This window comes from Fringilla coelebs, assembly GCF_963513975.1.
Source record: "Fringilla coelebs genome assembly, chromosome: 1".
Taxonomy (NCBI): Eukaryota; Metazoa; Chordata; class Aves; order Passeriformes; family Fringillidae; genus Fringilla; species Fringilla coelebs.
This window is the reverse complement of record NC_140028.1, coordinates 44,613,035-44,637,058: the sequence shown is the minus strand read 5'-3', so window position 1 is coordinate 44,637,058 and position 24,024 is coordinate 44,613,035. Positions and strand designations below refer to the sequence as shown.

Sequence of the window (24,024 nt, the reverse complement as noted above, 5' to 3'; positions counted from 1 at the left end):
TCAAATGGGTCAAAGATATAACATTAAAAAGAGAGCCCTGAACAACTTCAACAGCAGGTAAGTGGCCCAACCTCTTCAGTGAGGTTACAATGACTATCTCCAACTACACAAGCCCACATGAATTTGCTGTACTAAAATAGCTTCCAGGGTAGTCCTGGTTTTTAACTTTCAAGTGTTAGGTAAAAGCTGGAAGCAAAGAGCAGCATGGTGTCACCACCCCTCTGCCAGCTCACCAGTGACCAGCTAGTAGGTGGTCCCACAGAGCATAACCTAAAGGCCTTCTGCTGGAACCAACCTCCTCTAGGAACCAGTTAACTTGGCAAGATTTGTGAAGAGAAGCAATGAATGAATGAATGAGCTCTAAGAGGCTCAGTTCCACATAAGCATAATTAATGGATCCAACTATGAAGCATAAGACTGACATTATCTTGGAAAAACTCCAGGGGTCACAGGCACGATACAGGAAAGGAAGCTACAGAAGGAGCTACTGTATTTGCTTAATAAATCTATTGCACAGACTGCTGTCAGTGGATTTTGTTCCAAGGAACTACACAAACAAAACAGTCTTTACAGACAGAAGAGAGGGAAGGGGTGGGAAAGTGGCGAGGAGGCTCAATCTCGTGATCTCTAACAATGCTGAACAGCTGAAGCAGTAATGGACAATGTCTGTGGAACTCATGAATTTTCTGAATTATTGTGACAAATCTCAATTTCACAACCTGAAGGAGAAAATAACCACTTCTTTAAGAAACCAAGAAATGTCACAGTTTGTTATTTAAATATGAGGTTGCATTTAAACAGACAACTCTTCTTGTTGAACCATTTGCATTCTTTGAAATATTTTTCATCATTTTCCAAGATGGGAGTCATTCCCATGTTGTCTAGAATTGCCTTCCTAGTAAAATAAATGGGTCAAATAGGATACAATCTGCTTTCCTGTGAGACCACTGAAGTACTATAAATATACACTGAAGTCTGATTTTTCACATTACCTTCTCAAACCACTTTAGTTTAGCTAATAGGCTTTAATTTATACTAGGCTTTAATTTATACTTCCATGCTGTCTTTGCATGGAAGTATAAATGTTAAGAATAAAAAAAAAAATGTCTGTAGCAGAAATTCTCCTAAATTTAAGACTGCATACACTGCAAGTGTAGGGATGCCTTAAAATTTCACAAAAATAATGTCTTTTCATTCAGATTTAGGAGTATAAAAAATGCCAAAGGGATAATCAATTCTTCTTATATCCTTCAACTACCTTCAGCTACCCTTTTCAATTAAATTTAATTAATATACCCCAAAACGTGTTACTTTCATATCAGGCTGTCTGGACAGTAATCACAGAAACAGAGCATTAGTAAGATATTTATGCAGGGTACTAGTGACTCTTTCAAAGTTTTCCTGAGGAGACATTTTAGACTCTCAGATGACTCAGAAGATGGCAAAATTCCCTGTACTGCCAATTATTAATTAAAGCTTATTCTAGAGAATTAAGCTCATATACAAGTGTCTCTTGTAACTCAGAAACTCCTTGCAACTCGGCTTTGGCACGTGATTCTGGAGCTCATTATCTTCCAAACATGCTTAATGATTTTGCAGAAGTATTTTTTTTTCCTTCACTTACTGCTGTTATGGAAGCTTGGTATTACTACCCCATTATTCTTCTGTTTGCAACAAGATCTTGGCCATCGGGAAGAACATCGTGCAACTCTGAATGGCTAACAGGCACTAAAACAAGGTGGCAGTAGTAATTAATTATCACAGTTTCAAACAGATAGAGAGACAGATGTGTGTGTATATATTTGGATATGTATAAGCATATGAGTATATATGTGTAGACAACAGATATATACATATAAATTTCAAAACATGGACTTTACATAAATTTAAAACATGGACCTTACCTATTAAACCCCTGCAAAAAACAAAACTGAAATCCCACTTCATAAACCCTTAATCTCACACCTTCCTTCCCCCTGCTTTCCCTTTCCCACGTCTACCACGACACACTTAAAGCATCTGTCGATGTCGGAAGAGATGTCAGAGTAGCACACCCCTCTCTCCTTCAACACATAACCCTGACACACTTCACTGCAGAAAGCTAGTGAAACAGGCTCCAAATATTTTACTCTGCAGCTGGTCTTTAAGCCCTAATAACCAAGGGAGGTTGAAGTCACTCTCTAATCTCCTAATGTGTAAGAATCAACAGAGCTCCCCTTTGAGCAGCCAGCCTACGCTGGAGCACAGAACAGATTGTGTCAAGTGACAGCTGCTTTCTGGCAGAACATGCAGGCTCCCTACCAAGAAAGGGAGGAAGGAAGCATCACTCAGTTGAGGAAAAGGTTGCCAGATTAAAAAAAAAACAAACAAAAACCAACAAAAAAACCCACAAAAAAAGTCATACAGCCATTTGAAGAAGATCCATGCAGCTCTAAAGAGTTGTATGCATATACCCTAAACATATATACTCTGTTGCCATCTTCTCTTCACCTCTTCTCTGTTAACTTGCCTTTAGCAGGAAGAAAGTTTCCCACCACAAGAACTAGCCTATGTATCTGAATGGTGCTTCAGGTATCATGGCTGCTCTACAGAGAGAAATAATAAAGGACTGTCAAGCTCTCTAACTGGTTAAACCAAGTCTGAAATTGAACATGTCCTAAAGATACTCACTTTTCTTCAGGAAAGAATTAGGTGTAAGAAAATGAGCTGTAGTCTGGTGATTGATCATGGGTATTACTGTGTGCATATACACATTTCTTGCTATGTGTCAGCATGCAAGAACAAGGCATGGAATATAAAATGGTTTCATGCCTCCATGTTCTGACCAGCTTCTGCAAGTATTATTTTAATTTTGAAGTATACACTAAATACAGCTTAAGACCAGTCAAGCTTAGTTCAAGTTAGAAGTTTCTGAAGTTACAGTAGCATTTTTTCTGGATGCCTACAATGTTCTGCAGCACAAAAATTTTTTTTTCTAATGCTACATTTTAAAAAATAGTTTTTAGAAGTACACATTTGTACTTCTGGATGTATTACTTCCAAGATGAGGGAAAAAATTCAGCCCTAGCACCTTTTTAACCTCTGTTAAAGAAATATAAACAAAAAAACCTCCTCAAGAAAATCTTGAAAATTGTTTTTGAGAGGACTATTTAGACATTAGGGCTACAGCACTTGGCAAATTTGCATTCATATCCTTTAGCTGTATGATTTAAACCCTTGTCAGCTTGATTTCAGTCCTGCTTAAAACCTTTGTCAGTATCGTAGACATACAGCAGGCGAACAACTAACTGCTTTGTTAAATCCACATTTATGTGTAAGCAGTCAGCATACAGATCATATGAAGGGATTTTTACCAGTTAGTTTCAGCTGGTTGAGGAAAGGACTAGAAAACGCTATGGAATTAAGCATTTTTAGAGGAAATGCACTGTACAGATTCACAAATCACAGGAGTTGAAAGAGATTCAGAAGGATCATCAAGGCCAGCTCTTAAGAGAAGAGCCCATACGGGAATCAAATCCATAACCTTGGTGTTATTAGCACCATGCACTTACTGAACTAGGCTGGTTGTTCCTTTGAAAGGTCATATAAATCAAACTCAAGAAGTTCTAATGCTACATGGTCAGTGAAGAACGTTAAACTGCAGACTGCAATCTTTTGAGAACTCAAAAATGGCAAATGGGTGTAACGTCAATGCACCAGACAGTAACAGTTCAGTTTGTAGATGAAAGAGAAGTCCAAGCCCCTAAGAATAAACATACCTACAAACTGATCTGATAATAGGAAGAGTTTTGCAACACAAGATAATACTAATAAAACAGGAAAGATGGTTACAAAATCTGATTACGTCATGAGTTTAAGAGATTATAAATTATTGTCTTTACTACTTCCTCTAGTGCTTTACATTCTGTTTACCAAACAGAAATAGCATGCAAGGAACTCGTATAGCAGGTGTTCCACTTGGCCACCACGGGCCACACACCAGCAGTGGGGCACCTCTGCAGAGCTGATGGAGGACAACTCCAGAGACAAGGCACAGCTGGGGCATGAGAATGGAGTCAGAATCCAGAACCATGTAACCAAAAGCTGCTGCTGCTGCCTCTGAAATGTCAGTGGTTGGGCAGACATTTTCCACTGGAATTACATGATGCTCGTCTAGTTTTGCATCTGTGTTCACGAATACACTGCAACTCAGTGCCAAATTGCAACTGTTCTCACAAATATTCCTTTCTAGCCAGAGACCAAGTACTTTTAAAGCTGGTCTCTGGTCAGGATCAGGCTAGTTCAGTTACTATTCTTAATTCTGGGTCTCTATTACACAAGCCCACACAAATACTTCAGCCCAAGCCAGGAATTCCCCTCCATTTTCCATCACCTCAGCCTGTAGCATCTGGTAAATAAAAATACAGTCTCTCGTCTAAAAGGAGCAGTTTATCTAGACATGGGTTACAACACTTTATTGCTGTGTCCAGCCTGTGGAACTTCAGCCTCAACTGTCTTCCTGTTTCACTTGGGAAGTTCTCCTTTTCTCCTGGCTGGCCCTAAACGTCGAGATGCCTCCAGAACAAGATTTTGAACAGCACATTCATAGCCAGGAATGCAGTTCATCTCACAAAGACCCACGGGAGCAGCCCCACTGCCTTGTCCTTACAAGACTACAACAATAAGTAGCCTCTTACTGGAAGGTTTACAGAACTTAAAAACCATAGAAAACCTAGTGCCACCATTCTGGGCCTCAGAGGGATTTATTCTAACACAAAGCACCCTTTAAGATGATACACTAGTAACTTTTTAGGAAATTAATAATGGCTTTTGTCAAATAATATGTTGGTCTTGCTGTCTACACAATGAAATAGGGGAATGTTTAGGGATTTTTTTAAATGGCCCAAAATCTGCTCTCACAGTTAACAGCTATTCAAAAATATCATTACAAATTTCTCATAGGCAAGTACAGAATAAAGGTATTTTTTCCACTATTGCTTTTCACAGATCTCAAGATCACAAAGCTTTTACTCAAAACTTAAATGCTAAGGTACTGAACTTGCAGGACAGTGGCGCTTAACAGATGAACATGTATCGCTGAATGACTGCAAAACAAGAGGGAGAGAACAGTCGAAAAGTGACTTTGCTATATTTAGGAGTAGCACAATCAATACAATACAAACATCAACTCCACAAATATAACTCGGGTTAGTCGCCAATGCCTGGAGCCAGTACATTTGCAGACCAAAAAAAAAAGTAAATAATTAAATAAATTAACTGTTAAATCAGTCTGATAACATAAGGGGAAAGATTCCAGTAAAAGAATTTTCCAGGCACAGAAGAAATTTTTTTGATTTGGGGAATTTCTTTCATTTGTTTGGGGGAATTTACTAAATCTTTACAGGACTTGAGCAATCTCTTAGCTATTCTTCACACGTTTACTTCGATTTTGCTTTAGTTACTGTGAGACTGTTAAGCAGCCAAAAACATTGAGGCAATACCACACACGGGCACAAAATAACAGGGAAAAAAATAAAATAGTGGCAATCTAACAGCCTCTACTGACAAAATAACTGACTTTGCAGCTCAGAGGGAAATGTTGCATTATAATCTGGATGCAATCAAATCTCTGGTGGGTTTGTAAATCATTGCTAAGAATAATCTGTCTGGTTGTTTACACTGTTTAGAAGAATACTGGTGTCAACACCCAAAGTTTGATTTCCACGTTGGCCTGAACTCTTTCTTCTGTAACTATTCACAGACAAAATTTTGTCATCTCTATTAATCAGACCTTCTGGAATAGTCAAACACTGAAGTTAATAGGTCTCCACAAATCATAAGTGATAACTCCCATGCAGAAAAGGAAGAAAGAAAACATCACCACTGGACTGAAAGACATCCATGAAAAAAGTACTCTGGGGTTTTACATTTACTGAGTTACTGACTTCTGCACAGTACACATGCCATTTACGATGAAAAATCCTACAAATGTACACAAAACCACAGAGATTTGACTACTACAGTTTGGATGTGTAGGGTTTTTGTGTTCTTGTTCTTTTTCAAACTAAAAAGTGATCATATAGTATGAACCTCTACCAGCTAGTTTTAATGTTTGCAATTTCATCCACTGGAAGGAGAGAAGAAACAACAGTTGAAGGCATCTGTTTCCAAATGTTTGATTGGATATGGTTCAAAGAGTCTGCAGTTCAACTCTTCAAGAGGTGCTCTCATTAAATAATACAAATCCTTTGTATATGATCTTGCACCTGCTCTTTTCAGTGGAAACCACATTTATAATGTTCACTCCTTAGTGTTTCTGAGATACAGCAGCCAAGAGTGAGGAACCTAAAAGGTGCTCCCAAAATGCAACACACATAAAAATTCATTGCTGTGGGTGGTTGGGAGTGACTAATTCTGTGCATTTAAAATTAGTAATTGTACTTACATGCTCTGGGTTTGTAAGGACACATTTTTTTGTTGCTGCTATTACAACCAAACAAAATTTAATGTGGAATCACATTTTTGTTGTTGCTGCCATTACATATGAACTGCATTTCATATGAAATCAGTTAAACAAATATAAGCACCCTCCTATCTGCGTTGTCTCCATTCATCCCTGGGCATTTAACTGATATTGCTATCATTTATTTCTGCATATAGGTGGATGTTCTTTTATAGCCACTGGATTAAGCTTTGATGTTTAAAGCAAAAGGCTTTTCATCCTTAGTTGTCCCTAAGTAAGATTTGGAAACCTTGCCATCTGTAGCCTCTACCTCCTCTCACTGAGATGAACCCATAGATCCAGGGCACTGTGTTCATATAACCAAAAGCCACCCACATTGCTTCCTTATATTTCTCACTTTTTGAACCATAGTAGTATGAGCAGAACACCAGAGAGAGAATACAAGCACTTCCAAATACTCAGAAACAGGCTCTTCTCAAGAGCCCTTATTGGTGATCCAGCTCTGCTCCTATTGAGATTACTGGGACTTTTATCACTGCCTTGAAAAAAGACAAAGTTAAAAAAAAATAAATCAGTGGCTCAGCTAAGGAAATGTTACATACATCCAGAAAAATTTTCCTGAAAGGCCAGTGAAGAGTTTCACCTAATCCTTCCATGATGCTATTTGCTTTTTCACTTACTTCAAACATTACCCAAAAGTTCTGACATCACCCACGTGCCGTGGCCACTTCCTTCTTATGGCAGAGAAAGAAGAATGTTTCCTCCAGTGAAGAATTACCAAGGGGAACAACTTGCTGAGCATTTCAAATAAAGACAATACTTGCTGAAGAACTACCTGACAAGGGTTACTAAGCCCTAGAACAACAAACCAAATCACTCAAGATAAATTTCAGAGTTACAGCATTTGTTAATTTTAAGCATAATTAACTACTGAAACTCATCTAGCCTAAGAAGCCATGATATGACATGCTGTAGCATGCAACAACATGGAGCCTAAATGTAAAAGGACAACACACAATGTTATTTTTAAATCTATTTCAGAGAAACTGTCTGAGGACATAGGTAAGAGGGTGTCTGTATTCATTTTAATGGTTCCTCACATGTAAGAGCAAACTTTTAAAACAGTTTTGTTTATTTGTTTAGTACAGAGAATTCCTGCAAGGGAGACTAATATTTATAACATTGCTAGTCAAAGTATTCAGTCTCTGTTCCCAAGATCATCCCTCCAACTGAGGAAAGCAAGAAACAAAAAGCCCCATCTGCCAAAACCAGCCCAAATTGTTTCTATTGTTGATTTCTTTTGAAGTCAATGATACTGAAGCCTTGGGCAAATGCTTACCAACCAGGTCCCCCATTTTAGTTTTCCAAATAGCTATCCAAACAAGGTTTTGAGCTTCATAAACAGCTAAGCCTTTACAAAGAGAGTACTTTTAAAACTGATCCAACTAAATTATGAACAAGATCAAGTATTACTCAAGTGCTGCCTTTCGAAACGCAACAGCTGAAACTTTTGATTCAGATTTGGAAGAGCAGGGCTTACTGATGCTCAAGGGGAGGCCCCAGGCAGTAATGCTTATTTTCTCCTCCACTTCATTTTATAAATGCATCTAAGCATCACTGTGACTGGACCAGCAAGTATGGAAAACAATCAATACCCATCCTCACCACACACAATGCAAGCACTAGAAATGTGCACATAAATCACACATATGGCTCCTATGACACAGGCCCTTCAAAGTGAGGGTCTCTGCTTACATGCAGTACAACTCCTATCCATCAGAGCAGCTTATGAGCACAACAGGCATTTAAAGCTGAAATTGTTCTTATCCTGAAAAACTAGCCTTCTATTAAGCAAGGCAGCAGATAATTCTGCTAGTGATTTGGGCAGAGCAATCCCCTCCGAAGCATTCGTATAGTATCTTTGTTTTCAAAACTTGGGGAAGAGAAATTTAATTTTCATAGCCCTTAAACACTTAAAAAGTTTCTAATTCTAGGACTTAACTTTCCTTCCCCACTCCTTTACGAGCTTTTTCCAAAATGGAAAGTGTGGACCTCAAACTTCTTTTGCAGGGACTTTCTAATGGAAACACCAGCTTCCTTGCACACCCACTCAGATGTACACAAGTTGTGGCAACATGTCATAGAGGAATTTCACAGCATCACATACTTCTTTCACCATCTCCCTCAAGCACATCAGTTAACTTTATTCTGTGCTCTTGAAATTTGTGACATTAGACACCTGAAAGTAAATGAAATTCTGAAATATAACAAAGTACTATAGTATTGTTGAAATCTGCCCATGAAAGAATTCTTCTGGCTATTTTTGGAGAACCAGAGACGGAAAGTGCAAAATCCTGATTTTGAGTTGCCTTAAATTTTCTTTACTGTTTTTCAGATGAGTTTAACACACTGGAAATAAGCTGGATACCTTATGAGCTTACTCCCAGGTAGGAAACTGTCAACTACTTACTGTACAGTCAGCAGGACCTACCAGCTCCTCACTGATCTTATTTAATTCACCATGCTATAGGAGTGTACACACCCTTTACACTTTACAATGGAAGACCTAGATTAAAAAAATTAAATCCCCTATGAGCATCCCAACAGCAAAGAACAAAGTTTAGGTTAGCCCCACTGGTAAAATTAGGTAGGCAATTTTGCTACATTGCTTTTTTAGCTATTTGCCTATAAGAGCATACCTTCCTTAAAATATATTTACATTTCCCCCCCGAGAAGTTCCAGCTACTCAGACTGAATGATTTTTACTGCTTACAGACAAAGAGGATGTAGAGTAGTCTGCCTTCAGGTATACAGATAGTAAGGAAATCAAATCAAAGAAAGATCTGCTATTGCAGTGTATATATATTTAAAGAGAGAGAGAAAGGCTATTACTCACACCTTGCTATGATAATGTGACTTGGCAAATACAGAGGGTCAAATGCCTCCACTCTCCCTGCCTCCATATTGTGCTGCTATAATTGGTCACCAGCAATGTGACATAGAAAAGGTTTGTATGTTCACACTCAGCTGGCATGTGTCCAGGCAAAGCTTGGGGAGAGAGAGCTTCCCGAGAGTCCCTGCTAGACACACACAGTTGGAAGAAAGCCTGAAGCAAGACTGAAGATTAACAGTCTACAAAAAGATCTCCAACACCCAGACTGTGTTAGCCAGCTGAAAAGCTCATCCCCAGACTTTAAACCAGTCTGCAGACACCAGACCTGGCAGTGCCTGAGGCCAGCAGCACAGCTCTGCTTCCAGCCTGCTTAGATAACAACTGTGCAGCCAAGGGATGGACTGGGAGAAGTTATTTTAAATTGCAATTATGGGTTCATATGCTATCAAAAGAGCCGGATGAACACAGTCATTGCTGCTAATAGCTTCCTTTTCTCTTCTGAAAGAGCCACAAGGATTTTAGAAATGGCAACTAAAGACAAAGTAAACAGCACCAGGTGAAGGGTTAGGTACACACTGCTACTGCTCCCACCCCAGTGAGCTCCAGTACCTCCCATTCTTTTTTCAGACAGTCCTACTGAAACAGGTCTGAAACATATCTCTCTTTCTTTCTTGTAGAAGTACTTAAACAGCCTCTTTCCTATAGAGGATCCAACAAACCCACCACGTAGTGGCAGGGCTCAAGATAAAGGACTGCACAAGCAGCCCTCACTCTTCAGCTGAGGGCTGGGTAGCCACAAATGCACATGGGGGGTAGCAAAGTACTTTGCACTTCCAAAGCAATCACTAAGTGAAAAGTGATAGAAGTGTTAGAAGTCACAGGAGTAGGAAAAGCAGCACTACTGCACAAGAGGCAAGGCAGAACTTCAGAAGGGGTTAGCAGCAAGGTGATGGAGCACGAGGCATTCTCCTTTTGCTACACACAAACTAATTCCAACATGAGAACAAACACTAACGTCAGAGCCAATATTAAATCATTGCCACAGCACAGAATATCCGTCAGCAGGCAAAGTTAAGTGTTGAAGGACAGCCTGACCTTGCCACAAGTTCATCTGAAGTCTTAAGGCTGAATGAGGAATAAATGACTAAGTTTTCACTTGCATGAATCCTTACACAGCTACACCTTGGCAATGGATGGCTCTTAGATCAGTCACACAGCCATTACTAACAGCAGAGACTGATCATCATAAATTTTATGCTCCCACACTGGTGGCACCCATGGTTCAGAAACAATGGTCCCATCAATCCTCCAGACCCACTACTGGCTATCAAATACAGTATTTTCTGACAAGTATTTATTGAAATTATCTTTAATAGGATTTTATAGACCAGCTGCTATCATTTACTACAGCCTTTCAGACTACTGTGACTTTCAGAAGTCAGCCATTACGTTACTTTGTTTTATTTATCATTGAAAATTTCACATGCTCTAAAAAAGTATACATGGTATCCAGCCACCACTGAGAGGTAAAGAACTCTGTGCTTTCCAGTTTTCTAAACCAGGTTCTAGAAAAATTTCATACAGCTTTGGTAACAAATTGTTGCAGAAGCTACAGAAGTTTTGTCCCTCTAATACTTACATGATGATGTTTCCTAACCCCTTTCCTGAAAGGAGACTCACCAAAAAGTTGCAGGATTTTAACTTTTTTTTTTTTTTTTCAAATCTGGCAAGAAGATGCTGCTCTAAGACTGTGCCACACACAAACTGGATGAGCAGCCAACTGCTGAGTGGGAGGCTCATTAAAAAAGGCCATTTGCTTGCCATATGTCTCTTTCTTCTAGACAGACTAATTCTAGTTATTAAAATTTTAACCAGAAATGCAGATTAGCAAAGCAACTTTTTGCTAAAATGGCACCAGAAATGTTCCTAAGCTGAGCATTGAGAGCTACTCAATGCTCAGAAAAAGTTCCCAGTTTGACAGGGGAGCCCTGATCCCAAAGCAGGGTTGGCACAATGCCTCATCCCTGCAAGGCCAGTGTTTCCTGACCTCCCAGGAGGGAGCCCTTGTCCCTCCATCTCCTCCTCCTGCTGCCATCCACCACCACCCATGCTGCTGCTGCTACTGTCCCCTACTTCCCCCTCCTACCAGCACCTCCTGCTCCTCACACCCCTCCCTCCCTACTGCTGCCCTAACACTCCCACAGCCAGCAGGGTGACAAAAGTCAGCACAGGCACATCTGGTCCCAGCCATCTGCCTGGAACAGCTTTTGCAGACCTTTGGATTCACTAGATCCATCAGATCCTTTGACACCTTTGTGTGTTTTTGACAGTGTGTGTACTGACACACCAGCAGACAAACAGGTAACCCACAGGCAGTCACAAATTCCTGAAATGGGACAGTGGAGTCAGCAGCAATCAAATTGAAAAAAAAAAAGAAAAAAAAGGAGAACAAGCAATCCACCCCAACTCTTAGGATTTCGAGTCCGTCTCAGCCTTTTTTACACTCCAAACAGTTTTTCAGATAGGAACATATGCATACTAGATCTTATTATAAATGTCCCCTTCTCTTCTATTTACATTCTGTTTTAAGACACTACCAGTCTGAACTCAAATTCAGGTTTTCTGTTGATTTCATTTAGAAAGTTTGTCTAAATTCATGTGTTATGTTTCTATAGCAACTCTCCTCTTGGATGGTTCAACAGCACTGCATAAAAATAATCTGATACCATGAAATGTTACAAGTATTGACCATTTCCCCCATCCAAAGTCCCACAGTGTCTAGTGAAGCCTAAGGCTGATTTAGTATCATACAGCAACTTCATTCCTGCTCAGAGTATTTCTCATCCCACACCCCAGGACATGCTTTAGCTCTTTACCTACACTGACTGAGGGACACATCCTTCCCAGCAGCTGGCTCTGGGTTTCTAAGCCACATTTGTAAGAATCTCTCAACTCAGATCCATTAAACTAATGTAGCACTACTTTGTTTTTCTTCTGTTTTTGGCAATGCCATTTGTGTAGCCAATATCTTAATTCTCCCACCTACTTTGAGCCCATGTAATTAATTTAGCAGAGACATTGTAGCTAAAGAACTACAATTGATTATTCAATGATACAATTGATTATACAATGGATTATTCAAGTCACCCTGCCCATCCATCTCACCTGTTTCACTTTTCCCATCAAGCTTCACAGTGATACCACTTGGCCTACACAGACTTTACTTTTTGGGTCTGGAAATGCAGAGGCCCAGGCAGCATTTTGTCAGAGACAGCTTTCCCAGTCAGCTTTTCACTTTTTGCTGAATGCTTTCTCCTCCACAGACACACACCTCACACTCGCCTATGCTCAAAAAGTTATAAATTGTTAAAAAAACAAAATAAAATACACAAACCAATTATTCTGGCAGAACCCAACAAATGCTCTTCCAATCATTTTGATGAAGACCCTTAGGTGGGATCTTGCATCCTACTCACACATCCCTCTTCCTTTTTGAGCATGTGTGCAGCCATCATGACAAAAATGGGACCTTTCTCATGATGAGCTGGTCCACACACAGCAGAAGAAGGATCAGGTGAGTGCCATGAAATAAGGCAACAAGGAACAGATACAGCTGGTTTGAGTTATTTCAGGCACTCAAATGCAGCCAGCCAGCCTTGGCTGGCTATTCCCAGTCCGCTGCAATATAGAATTCGTGTGAGATGAACCGGAAAGGTTGAACTGGTGACAAATATTTCAAGAGCGTGATGTCAAGGTGCCTCCCCTGAAAAACATAACCTTAACACATTGATTTGAAAGGTCTTTCTTAACTTTACATAGGCTATCAGCCATCCAAGATGACAGTAGCATCTGTCAGTGTTGTAGATTTTGTGACAGGTGGCTCAGCAGCCTGGTGTTCCTAGTTTGAGGACATTTATCAAAGCCCTCTTACAGTGTACAATGGATTTCCTTCTTTGCTTCTGCTCCACCCAGCTTTGGAGCCAAACTGCACATTTGGGCTCAACAGCAGGGCTGGGGCTCACCTGCAGTAAAGGGGATGAATGGAAGACAGAACTTCATATCTGTACATAAAGCTGCAAAAAAGTAAGTACAGGCTTTCAGTTTCTCTCTGTTGCACAGGTCCTTCAGAGCAGGAAGAAGTTAAATATCCGTGTTCCTCCTATGCAGGTAATAATGGTCACCTTTGCTATTAGTGTTAATAGCTTCCCTCCCCTCCTTGCTACTGAAACAAGTTCATCTCTGCCAACTGAGAACAGAAAATCTCTGCACAACAGCCCACAATACAGGAAAACGCCAGTTTTTCCACTTCTTTACATTTCAAAGCTCACAGAAGTGCCTTTCCCTGACACAGCAAAATCACTGCCTTGGATCACAGGCTAAATTAATCACACAAATTACATTCCCATATAAACAGTTATACATGACTTAAATAGCATGGGTTTATTTTCTTATTGGCACAGTAGTTCAGTCAAAGCTTAGGACATCCATGATGTCAGCTGCTTTAATTGGCAGCACTGACGTGACCAGCACTCGTTCCCAGACGTGAACTGTGCTGGTTTCCATAGGGAGGATGCTGACTGAAGAATTCCTACAACACTTCCTATCAGTTGTTTTCAGCAGCAAATACTGGCTCCAGCAGGGAAAAAAAAAAAAAACCAAACAAAAAAAACCCCAAACCAAAAAAAACATCTGTTTGGGCATCCAAAAATTCACAAGATGACATCACCCTGTGAGATTTCTCTACGGCTCCCTCCCTAAACACACATGACCTATCAAAATTCCTGCTCTACATTCCTGCCAGCTGGGTTCTGTATTTACAGAAGGGAAAGACATCAATAATTTTTGCCTTGCTCGTTTGCCATGTCAGCTCAGTTGTAACAGTTCCCCCTCCGGCCCCCAGAAGGAAAAGGGACAGTCTGTCTGAAAGAGATTTCATAGACTAATTATAGAAAGCTCATGGCAACTTCTTCCCTCACAAATTCCCATGCAGATTTAGTCCATGTAACAAGTCATCAGTACAGGAAAAAGTGGGGATGAACTTGAAACAAAGTGAAACCAAAATCAGAAGAATCAACCAAATGAAAAGAGATGTGCAGTAGTCCATAACCAAATTCCCCAAGCATTAAGGGCTTTACTTCTTTGCAAGTCTTCATCCACTACTAGCATGAGCTGTGACGCAGGTAAGAGTCATGGGATAGCTGTATTGGTGACTGCTTCCTTTCTAGCAGTTACATGTGCTTGCTTTCTTCTGCACCTGGTACTCTGTAAAAATGAAAATTCTCGCAGTGTTACGTAAGAGATTAACAAAAGGCATCACTGCCCACATGAAGCATCAACTCAAAATATCCCATTTCTCAGAATTTAATAAAAATTCTTCCCCCAAGTTTGCACAGAAGAGAAAGTATATTTTTTACCTGATTAAACATAGCCTTTACAACTCCCTTTAGCTCATTAAGGGACAACTTCAAAGTGAGATGGGTGGTCTTAACACAGCAAAGCTCCTGCTTCAGGAAAACTGGTGTGAAGTTCCAGATTGCAATTATGGAGTATAGACTAAGAAACCCTCTTTTTGAGCTCCTTAACTGTCCTTAAAGACTTTTAACTGTATGGTTTTCTACAGGCCTGTCAGGTAGGCAAGGGATGAAGCAGCTCCTCACTTTATTCATGCCTTGCTCAGTGCCTAGAAACAGGAACTGCTTCCGTGCCCCAACCTTGCTGGCAGGAGCTCACCAGCGGGGTAGGCTGTAGTGTTCATGCAACTCCTCCCTTCTGAATTCTGAAGTTAGACTCCTCATGAAAGAGGAGAACAGCTGTCTCTTGGGAACTCAGGAGCCACATTTCCAATTTTCTTGTAGCCAGTGCTTAGGGTAGCTTCAAATCGATAGAAATGTGGGATCAGACCAGAACCTCAAGTGCAGCACTGAATACACCTCAGATTCCCAGTGGGGATCACCCTTTTTCTCTCAGCTTCCCAGTGGTTAAGTTAGGCAGCTTTTAAGACCCTCTCCCAAGCACTTAAGTCTTTCCAGCATCATGCAAATGAGCCTAGCACTCCACAGTACCAGCCAAGAGCTCAGGCAAAGTAATTCAAGCAATGCCAAGCAAATCCTGTGTGATTCAGGCCATCTCCCAGTCTTCTGGGAACCAGTTTCCTGGCTGCTATTCTACCCTGCCCTCAACTGCAATCTTTCAAAAAGCCATCCTCCCCAGTTAATTTCTTTTGTATGGGCCTCTAGAACTTTTTCCTAATTGATGCAACTCCAATTGGCTTTTTTTGCTGCTCATGGAGATCTGAAACAAGCAAACAGAATGAAACAAAAAACCCCACCAACCACCTTACAGTGAATGCTTGTAAGGTCACAGCTGAATTTCAGCAAGTTTTAAGTTTGCAGACTTTGAGTAACAGCCAAGAAGTGTGGAAGTCTGAGAGGAACATGTGATATTAGGAGTCATCAGTTGTAAGAGCTGCAAGTTTCCTCTTCCTACCTCCCTTTTCACAAATAAAACACAATTCAACGCTGAACCAAAATGTAGGGTTTTTCTTTTTAAAATGAGGATGAGATTATACTTGTGCTGAAGTCAAGGTAGAGGAGAGCAAGAGGGCAAGACAGCTGTATTTAAAAGCATGCACCTCTTCCCACCTAGTACTTCACTGTAACAGGATTGGAAAACGTCCCTGTCATCACAAGCTTTTGGTTTCTTTAAGGCACCAAGCAAACCCCATGGAACCAAGCATATTTTAGAGTAGAGCTGGTGCCTACAAACCACAGACTCTTACTCCAGGTTAGAAAGAAAGAGAGAATATATAAGTATTTTCTTTCCATGAACTTCTGGGACACAGCCTTTTCTTCCATTGCTTGGAATATTACTACCCTGTGAATTAATCCCACTTTTTTCATTACATCAAAGAGCAACAGTCTTTGAGGGCTGCAGACTCTTATAGCAGTTCCAGTTTTGCTGTCTGGCCCATCTGAAATATCTGAAAGGTAAATTGGAACAAAAAAGATGTGAAATGTGGTATCATTAAAAAGCTGGATGCAGACTTTGATATATCCACCCACCAAGCTGAACATCAAGCAAATTCTACAAGTTCTGTAGGGGATACCAAGAATCTCTCATAGACATAAGGTTGTATATACACAAAGAAAGAAACAGGAAAAAAAAAAAGAAAAAGAGAAGACATATGTATACTTTCCTTAGCAGTTATAAAACAAAACACAACGTAGACAAGATTCTCCAACACAGGTGATCTGGCAAAAGGGGAATATTTCATTAAAATTAGGTAAAAAGCTGCTGCTTCACCAGACTGGCTAACAGGGGAAGATGGAAGAACAGGAAGAACAAGTGCACCCAGAGATGCAAAAGAAATAAGTAATTTTTGCCAGCAATCTCATTGACTGCATTTTGATTCTGCAATTTGATATTGCGCTGTAGATCAATGGAGAAGTGTTTGCCAAAATTTAAATGGGCACAGAAAGTGAAATAACAGACAGGACCATGGGAAAGTCTGACAACTTGAAGGTAACTCTCTGAGAAAAAAACCCCAAAGACAAATATGGATATTTCCTTGTATATAAGAAGAGTTCATCCAGTTTTTCAAGGTGACAGGTTTGAGAAGTCAGGAATATGAAGAATTTCCAGACTACAAAGCTGTGATTTCCTAGAATTAAAAAAAAAAAAATAGGACTTTGTGGGGAAAATGAGGTAGCAACAAACTAAAATCAAGTCAAAAAATATATTTTAAAGCATAAACATTCCCAGAAAAACATATAATGATGCTGTATGGGCAAGTACAAGTGTTACAGACATTACTGATTTCAGAGCTGAGGAGACACAAACTGTTCAATAAAATGAATGACCTCTCTCTCTGCAATATTCAGGCACTACTTTACAATCAGACTTTTAAATGAATACCAAATACACTTTCTTCTACATGTTTATGGGGAAAGAAAGGTTGCTGTTCTCAAGAAACTTCACACAGTCAAGTATTCAGAACTACAGAAGTCATATTTCTCTTTTAAAAGCATGAAGGCTATAAGCTGGTGGCAATGCTTTCTTTTATTAGAAGTAATTGTGAAAAGTTTTCAAACCTCCGATTGCTTTGTAGATGCACAACTCTTCAGAAAAAAAAAGAAAAAACTAAACAAAACTCAAGTACTGGGGGGATTAAATGTGTGGGTAGGTTGTTTTCTTGGTTTTCTTCTGAGGAAGAAGATATCCATTCATTAATCATTTACCAACCCACATACACATGGCAGCCTGCCTCTCTCAGGAGCATTGCATTTGGGCCCTGCTCTCTAGAAAGTGAAATTCAGCTGCAGAGCACAAAAGCCTCAAGAGAACTAAGTGATAGCTCAGTGCCAGGTCAAGTTCAAAGCAAAACACAAATTAAAGTGCAAAACATTTCATATCAGGGAGTGGTGTGCCTGTTGGCTGGAAAGGACTCACCTAAGTTCTTTACTCAGTTCTCTCTCTAAGGCAGTGTCCCTCCCTGCCTTAGATCTCACCCACCTCTTTGAACTTACAATTACCCCATCGGAGCTGTGCTGCTCAGCTCACTGAGAAGAGCAGGCATCGCTTTCCCGGCACCACCCGCTCTGCCAGGGGAGGCAAAGCGCGGGACAAAGCGCTCTTTGTGCAGCACCACCTTCCGTGAGCAGCAGGCAGCATGAAATTGCATCTGAGGGAGGGGAGAGGCTGGACTGAACTTAAGCAGGCTCTGTCCCCAAAGTAACACAAGCTGGCAGCAGATACCATAATGCTGACAAGCAAAGGATGCGTGCCAGTCTAATGCTCACTCTTCTCCCCAGGGCCAGGCAGAGAGCTCTACAGCAAGCCTACGGAAGACCCAACATATTATAAACATCTCAAAGTGCACAGCATCACTGAAGGAAAAATCTGAGCTCTTCCAGACCTCCCAAACCACGATGCAGCAGGTTCAGGGTGGCTAATGAGGAACAGCAGCTGCTGTCACTGGCATCATCTCAAGACAACTGGGAGGTACTAACTCACACCATGCTCTCCTCCCTCAGGGTCCAAGGGATGGCTCCTCCAGAGTGGAGAGCACTAAGCCTACAGGAATGGCCAAACTGTGCCTTGGAGGCAGCCATGCCTTTGGACCTGGGAGAGAACTTCTGCAGCTGCATGTTGCCAAATCTCAGGGAGCTGTCCTGCTCTCCTGTTGCCAAGGCAAGTTCACTCCTGAGAGGACCTGCAGAGAGCGTCTTCCTCCGTGTTAGCAGGACACGGGGAGGAGCAGGCACAGCTCTGTGATTAACAAATCAAACCAGTAGAAACAGGTTTCAGTGGGGTGTTTGTTGTACACCACTTCCAACACCAGAGAAGGGCCTTCTGACTCATTCCCATCCAACACCCCACCTGTGGAAGGTTCACATGACAAGGTTTTATATTTCCTCATTTAAAAGACATTAAGAAAGCTATCAGCACACTTAGGTAAGCAACCAGAGCGGGGCACCAGTGATTACTCTGTATTAGCAACTGCACACCTTCAGTCTGTGGTAGAGAGGTGTGAGCTCACAGCAGTATTTTCAACATCCCGGATGTGTTACAGTGTGGCACACCCTGGAGTAGGGTGTTACTTTCTAATATCTTTATAGAAATATTTTTATTATTAGTTGCCTCCTGTGTGCACACAGACGGCAGCAGAGACGTAAGAGGCATTCCCTCCAAACTCTGGGCAAAACTGAGTAGAAGACTACAGAAAAAGAAAAGCATTTTTACATTTGTGTGTCTTTTTCTTCAAAATATCATCTCAAAGGAACAGCTTTCCTCTTAGAATGGAAAAAACCAAACAGTTGAGAAAATGAACCATCAGTTGCAACAAGAGAGATAAGGCCCTAAAAAACCCTGACATTAGAAGTCCTGTTATGATTTGATTAAATGTGGGAGTGAGTATTTGGGGTAAAATGACCTGGATGCTGCCAATTCATCCCAAAGTACTTTTTTCTTTCCTTGCATGCACTCACCAACACTAGCATGGCCTTTGAAAGAGAAGACTGCACTGTGTAGGTGGGGGTATGCACACACTCCACAGCCTTCTGTGCCACTTTTCCTGTGCAGCAGGTTTCAAGCAACCACATCCAACTTGATCATCCACTTTCACATCAATAATCTGCACACATAAACAACTATGGCCACTTAGCACAGGCATTTAGAACAGACTGAACCCAAGCCATTTACAGTCAGAGCAGAACACCTCTGTGGCTCGAGCTGATGAATCCTCAGAAACACAAACACACAAACCTCAGAAAGATAGTTTTGAGCTGTAGAGTCCTGGAAGGTAATGCAAGAAGAATCAGACAACACCTGAGGGCCACAGTATTAAAACCCTGAGAGTGCCTTCAGTGCCTTTCAGTTATCACAGGATATGTCTGAGATTTGGTCACCAGCCTGTCCCTGAGACACATCTTCCTATGCAGAACTTCTGCAGAAGAATGAAAAGTATCTTTCTTGACACAGCAGTGTAATTCAGCACAGCAAAGTGTAATACCAACAGGCCCTGTATCTTCCAAATGGAGATCACAAACCAGTATTTTCCAGAGGCTACCAGGGGAAACATCTATCAAGATCAAGGTTACTGTCCTGCCTTAAGCAAAACCTAACAGTAATATTTAATGTCAGCTAGAGCTTGTTGGTAACAAACACTTGCTTTTAGAGTGGAAATTAAGGATATCAGAGTACCAGGGACAAAACATAACTAGTTCAGACAGAGAGCTGATAAGTCCTTCCTATAAGTTATCAAGTGTGAATTGTGTACCTGAAGAAAGCAAACAACACCAAAGGAATATCCATCTGCTGTGATGGTTTACCTTGGATTCTTGTGAAACCCATTCTTTCAGGCCAAGACAGGGCACTATCAGGACATTAATTTTAATATGCTCTCCATTCCATATACATGTGAAGACTTTTGTTGTTTTTAAGTGCCAGAAACACATTAGTTATTTGGTTTTAATTACATAAAAATTTAACTTGATGCTACATTAATTTTTACTCTAAAGAGAAGCAGAATGGAAAGAATATTCAAGAGAGAATGGTTACACTAACAGCTGTCATATATGATCTTTAACAGCAAAAGTTAACCATGTCAGCCACCACCAAAAGAAACAACCAGGGTAGCACTTCCATAGTAGGGAAAGCACCACCAGCAAGACTGCACAACTCAGGTTCTGGTAATAAAATTTCACTTAAATGTAAAATACAGCATTCCCTTTCTTTAGTAAGGCTTTATTGTATTTCTTTTGTATTTGTTTTATTGTATTGTTTAATAAGTGTATCTAAACCTGATTTAGCAGGTAGCAAAATAAGATTTACTTTATGCTCATAGTTATATATATATATGAGTGATGACTTTGTGGTACTTAGGCTGTAATTCGGGAAAATAAAATCAGTTTCAGTGTCTCTTCCTGTTCAACTGTTACAATGAAAATCATGTTGCAATTTGTGACATTGAAATTCTTTTAGGGTTAAAGAACAAGAAAAGGTACTCTATTAAAGCCAAAACAAACCTTGAAAGTCATTCCAATGAACTCTTCTATTCCATCTCTAAGGGTCATTCTGGTAGGTAGTACGTATTAGCGGGCAGAAGTTTAAAGTTTAACCATGCAAAAATCAGTCCTATAGTCCAGGTGAGCAGCCAGCCCAGCAGGCTGGCTCAGGCAGCTCCATTAAAGCTGGCCTCTGCAGCAGGGAGCTCTGGATCCCAAGCGCAGGGAACATGAGGCACTGCACAGGGCAGCACCAACAGCAACGCTCAGTGCTAGCTCACACACCTCTCTATGGCACTCCACAGCAGCACAAGCTGGTCTTTAGGGTGTGGAAGACACTTCTAACTGCATTTAGGTGTCAGCACCCAAGTGCCAAACTTTGCTAACTAATCCTTCACATGCATAGATTCATCTCTCCTTTCATGGAGGCAAGCCCATCAGACGTGCTCTGGTTCTGCAAATTAGCACAGACCATTTTTGCCACGTTCCTTTGGCAACATTGGAGCTCATCCCATGTTCAGTAAGTTCCTCACTAGGTGGAAGCTTCTGAACTTTCAGGAATTTTCATCTCATTCATGAGAGTTTTGTGGCAGGGAACTTTCTCTGACAGCAAAACGTACTTTGCTAACTAAACACACCCCTCTTTTCCTGCATTAACACAAGCCAGGAAGAAAAGCACTTTGACACTTCTGCAGTATTTCAGGGGATACATTTTTATTTTGCTGGTGTCTGTGTAAATTTAAGATATGAATGAATAGAAACATGAAGAGTCAGGAAACCCTGCTTAGCATATCTTTGTTAACTTTAAAAATGAAGAACCAAACCAAGCCTTCAGTAAACCCCTTAAGATCTCTAATGCCATTAACCATTTTATTTTCCATTCTCCTTCCAGGAATCAGTGTAAGAATTCTAAAACATGGCATTCAGTTCAAAGAAACTGAAGTGTTTATCTGTCCACACCACTGGAGCTTATGCAGCCAGGAGGTGTAAAAAAAAACAGAATCAACATTACTAAGCATAAGCACTAGAAAATGTTTGTCCTAAGAAAGTTAACTTCAGAGAGTTTTAGAGCCACATGCATTATGACACTATATGCCATCAGACCAAAGCTTTTAAACATATCTTAGAAAAATTAACATTCTAGCAGTGAACTCCAAGGAGAAAGAGTACCTCAGAAGGCAAGTGGTGTAACTTTCATCACTGGAATAGCTTCAGCACTGGTGTGACTGACACAAAGCAATTCAGCCAGGTCTCGTCCAACTCAGCACACCCTCAGTGCACAGTGTTTTAAAGGAGACTGTAGCAGAGCCAAGCACATTATTCAATTGATAACTGTTTATACAGAACACTAACTAAAACTCTAAGCCCACATCTTCACTTTGTAGCCATGGCTCTTTCAGTTCACACTTTCCAGCTTTGAAAAGTTTTCTATCTCCTGCTGTAACATAAACACTTCCCACTCATTGTATTGTTCTGTTCAGCTTGTGAATAAGAACACTAAACAGCAGGAAAAAGTATTAAAAATAATTTCCTAGCAAAGTCAATATAATTTTAAATCATAAAATAAATATGGATTAGTTGGATCATAGCTACTTGGAACAACAGTATTACTCTATCACCCAAGAAGGCAGACAAAGACAAGGCACTACCGAGGAGCATTAGTTTAAAACTGCAGTATTATTATGAAAAGTCCCTGGTGTTTAACATGGAAACATCAGAAAATCCCCCCCCCCAGCTTGAATGTAAAATCTATTTCATCTTTGACCAAACATTTCAAGGCAATTTCAAACTTTCACACTTGTGTTTCCACATTCACACATGAGAAGTGCTGGCAACTCATTATGCTTAGATTGAAATCAATTCCTCTACACAGCAACGTGTTCTGTCAATGTGTTGCTCAATGAAATACATCTATTTAGCAGCCCTCCAAGCAAGTCAGTATCTCTTGCTCTGTAACATTACTAAAAAGTTAATTCACAGACGATGGCATGAGAGGCTTAGCTTCACCCTCTCAAATATAACGATCAGTATGAGTGGCAGGCAATTCATTATGCATGAATTTGTATTCCAGGTGAACATTAGCTTTACCTGCATAATGTACAGGGATTTCTATCTTTGGCCCTATGACGTAGTGACCCTCCTCCAGACTGTGAGCTGTAATTGTTGTCCACTGCCGACACGAATGAATCAGAAGATAATCGCTGTCCCGAAGACCTTCTATAGTTTCTCCTGTAAAACAGATGTAGGGTTTTTTTTAAAAAAGAAAACAAACCACACATACTGCATGATGAATTAGGAGAACATCACAACAAGCATTTTATTTTCATTGGTGTTTATTTTTTTCCAGACATTTTGATAATTAAAAATGCAATTAAGTAAATTTCAACTCTATCCAGTATTCACTTTTGCAACTTAAGCACATTATCTTCCAGAAAACAAACATGAAGCAAAATACCTCAGTGCACGCATACAATATCACAGAGATGCAATCCAAATTACTGAGTAGTGGCTCTGGGGCTCCTTTTTCAACTTTCTTCATAAACACACTTTTCATATTTCTATTTCAGTCTGCCTATCATTCAGTACAAGTACTCAAGAGGTCCTCTGGTTTTTAAATAAAGAAAAAATATATTTCCATATTTTAAAAGAAAAGCATCACACTACCATACAGTAGTAACTGGATATTACACTTTCAGACACAGAGATTTCATCTTTGTGATTCTATCCCTCTGCAAGCCACTGTTTAATTAGCTATTCAGATGTCTATAGACTTAATCCTGTCACTTACAGAAGAGAAATGAATAAATAAATATTAAAAAAAATTCACAAACATATTAGTCCCCTCTCAGACTGAAATTCAACCAGAAGCCTGCCCAGACAACGTGTTGCTCACCTTTCTACGGCACTCTCTCGTACCCTTCTACTCTGGTGTCTGTCAAACCCACCCCAAACACAGCCAAAGATCCAGCTCTCCTTTCTTCCCTTGCCCCTCACAACTTTGCATTTCTGCAGAGTATCCTCCCCTGTTCTACAGCTTGCAGTGCATGATCAGGTCTAGAGTGCTTTGCTAGGTTTCCCAGAACTGCAAGAGCCATATTAGACAGACCACTTAAAGTGCCAGCTACACATCTCAAGTGTGATGTGATATGTGAACAAAATTTCACAGAGCAGGAAACTGTTCTGTG

At 40.4% G+C, this 24,024-nt stretch overlaps 1 protein-coding gene across 1 annotated transcript in view; it reads right to left on the bottom strand.

Annotated features, from left to right (window-relative positions):
- GAREM1 (GRB2 associated regulator of MAPK1 subtype 1) overlaps positions 1–24,024 on the bottom strand; it is a 101,930-nt gene that overhangs the window by 56,249 nt on the left and 21,657 nt on the right. Inside the window, exon 2 of the mRNA XM_084215003.1 lies at positions 22,928–23,068. Coding sequence (XP_084071129.1) covers positions 22,928–23,068 — 141 coding nt within the window. The remainder of the gene's footprint in view (positions 1–22,927; positions 23,069–24,024) is intronic.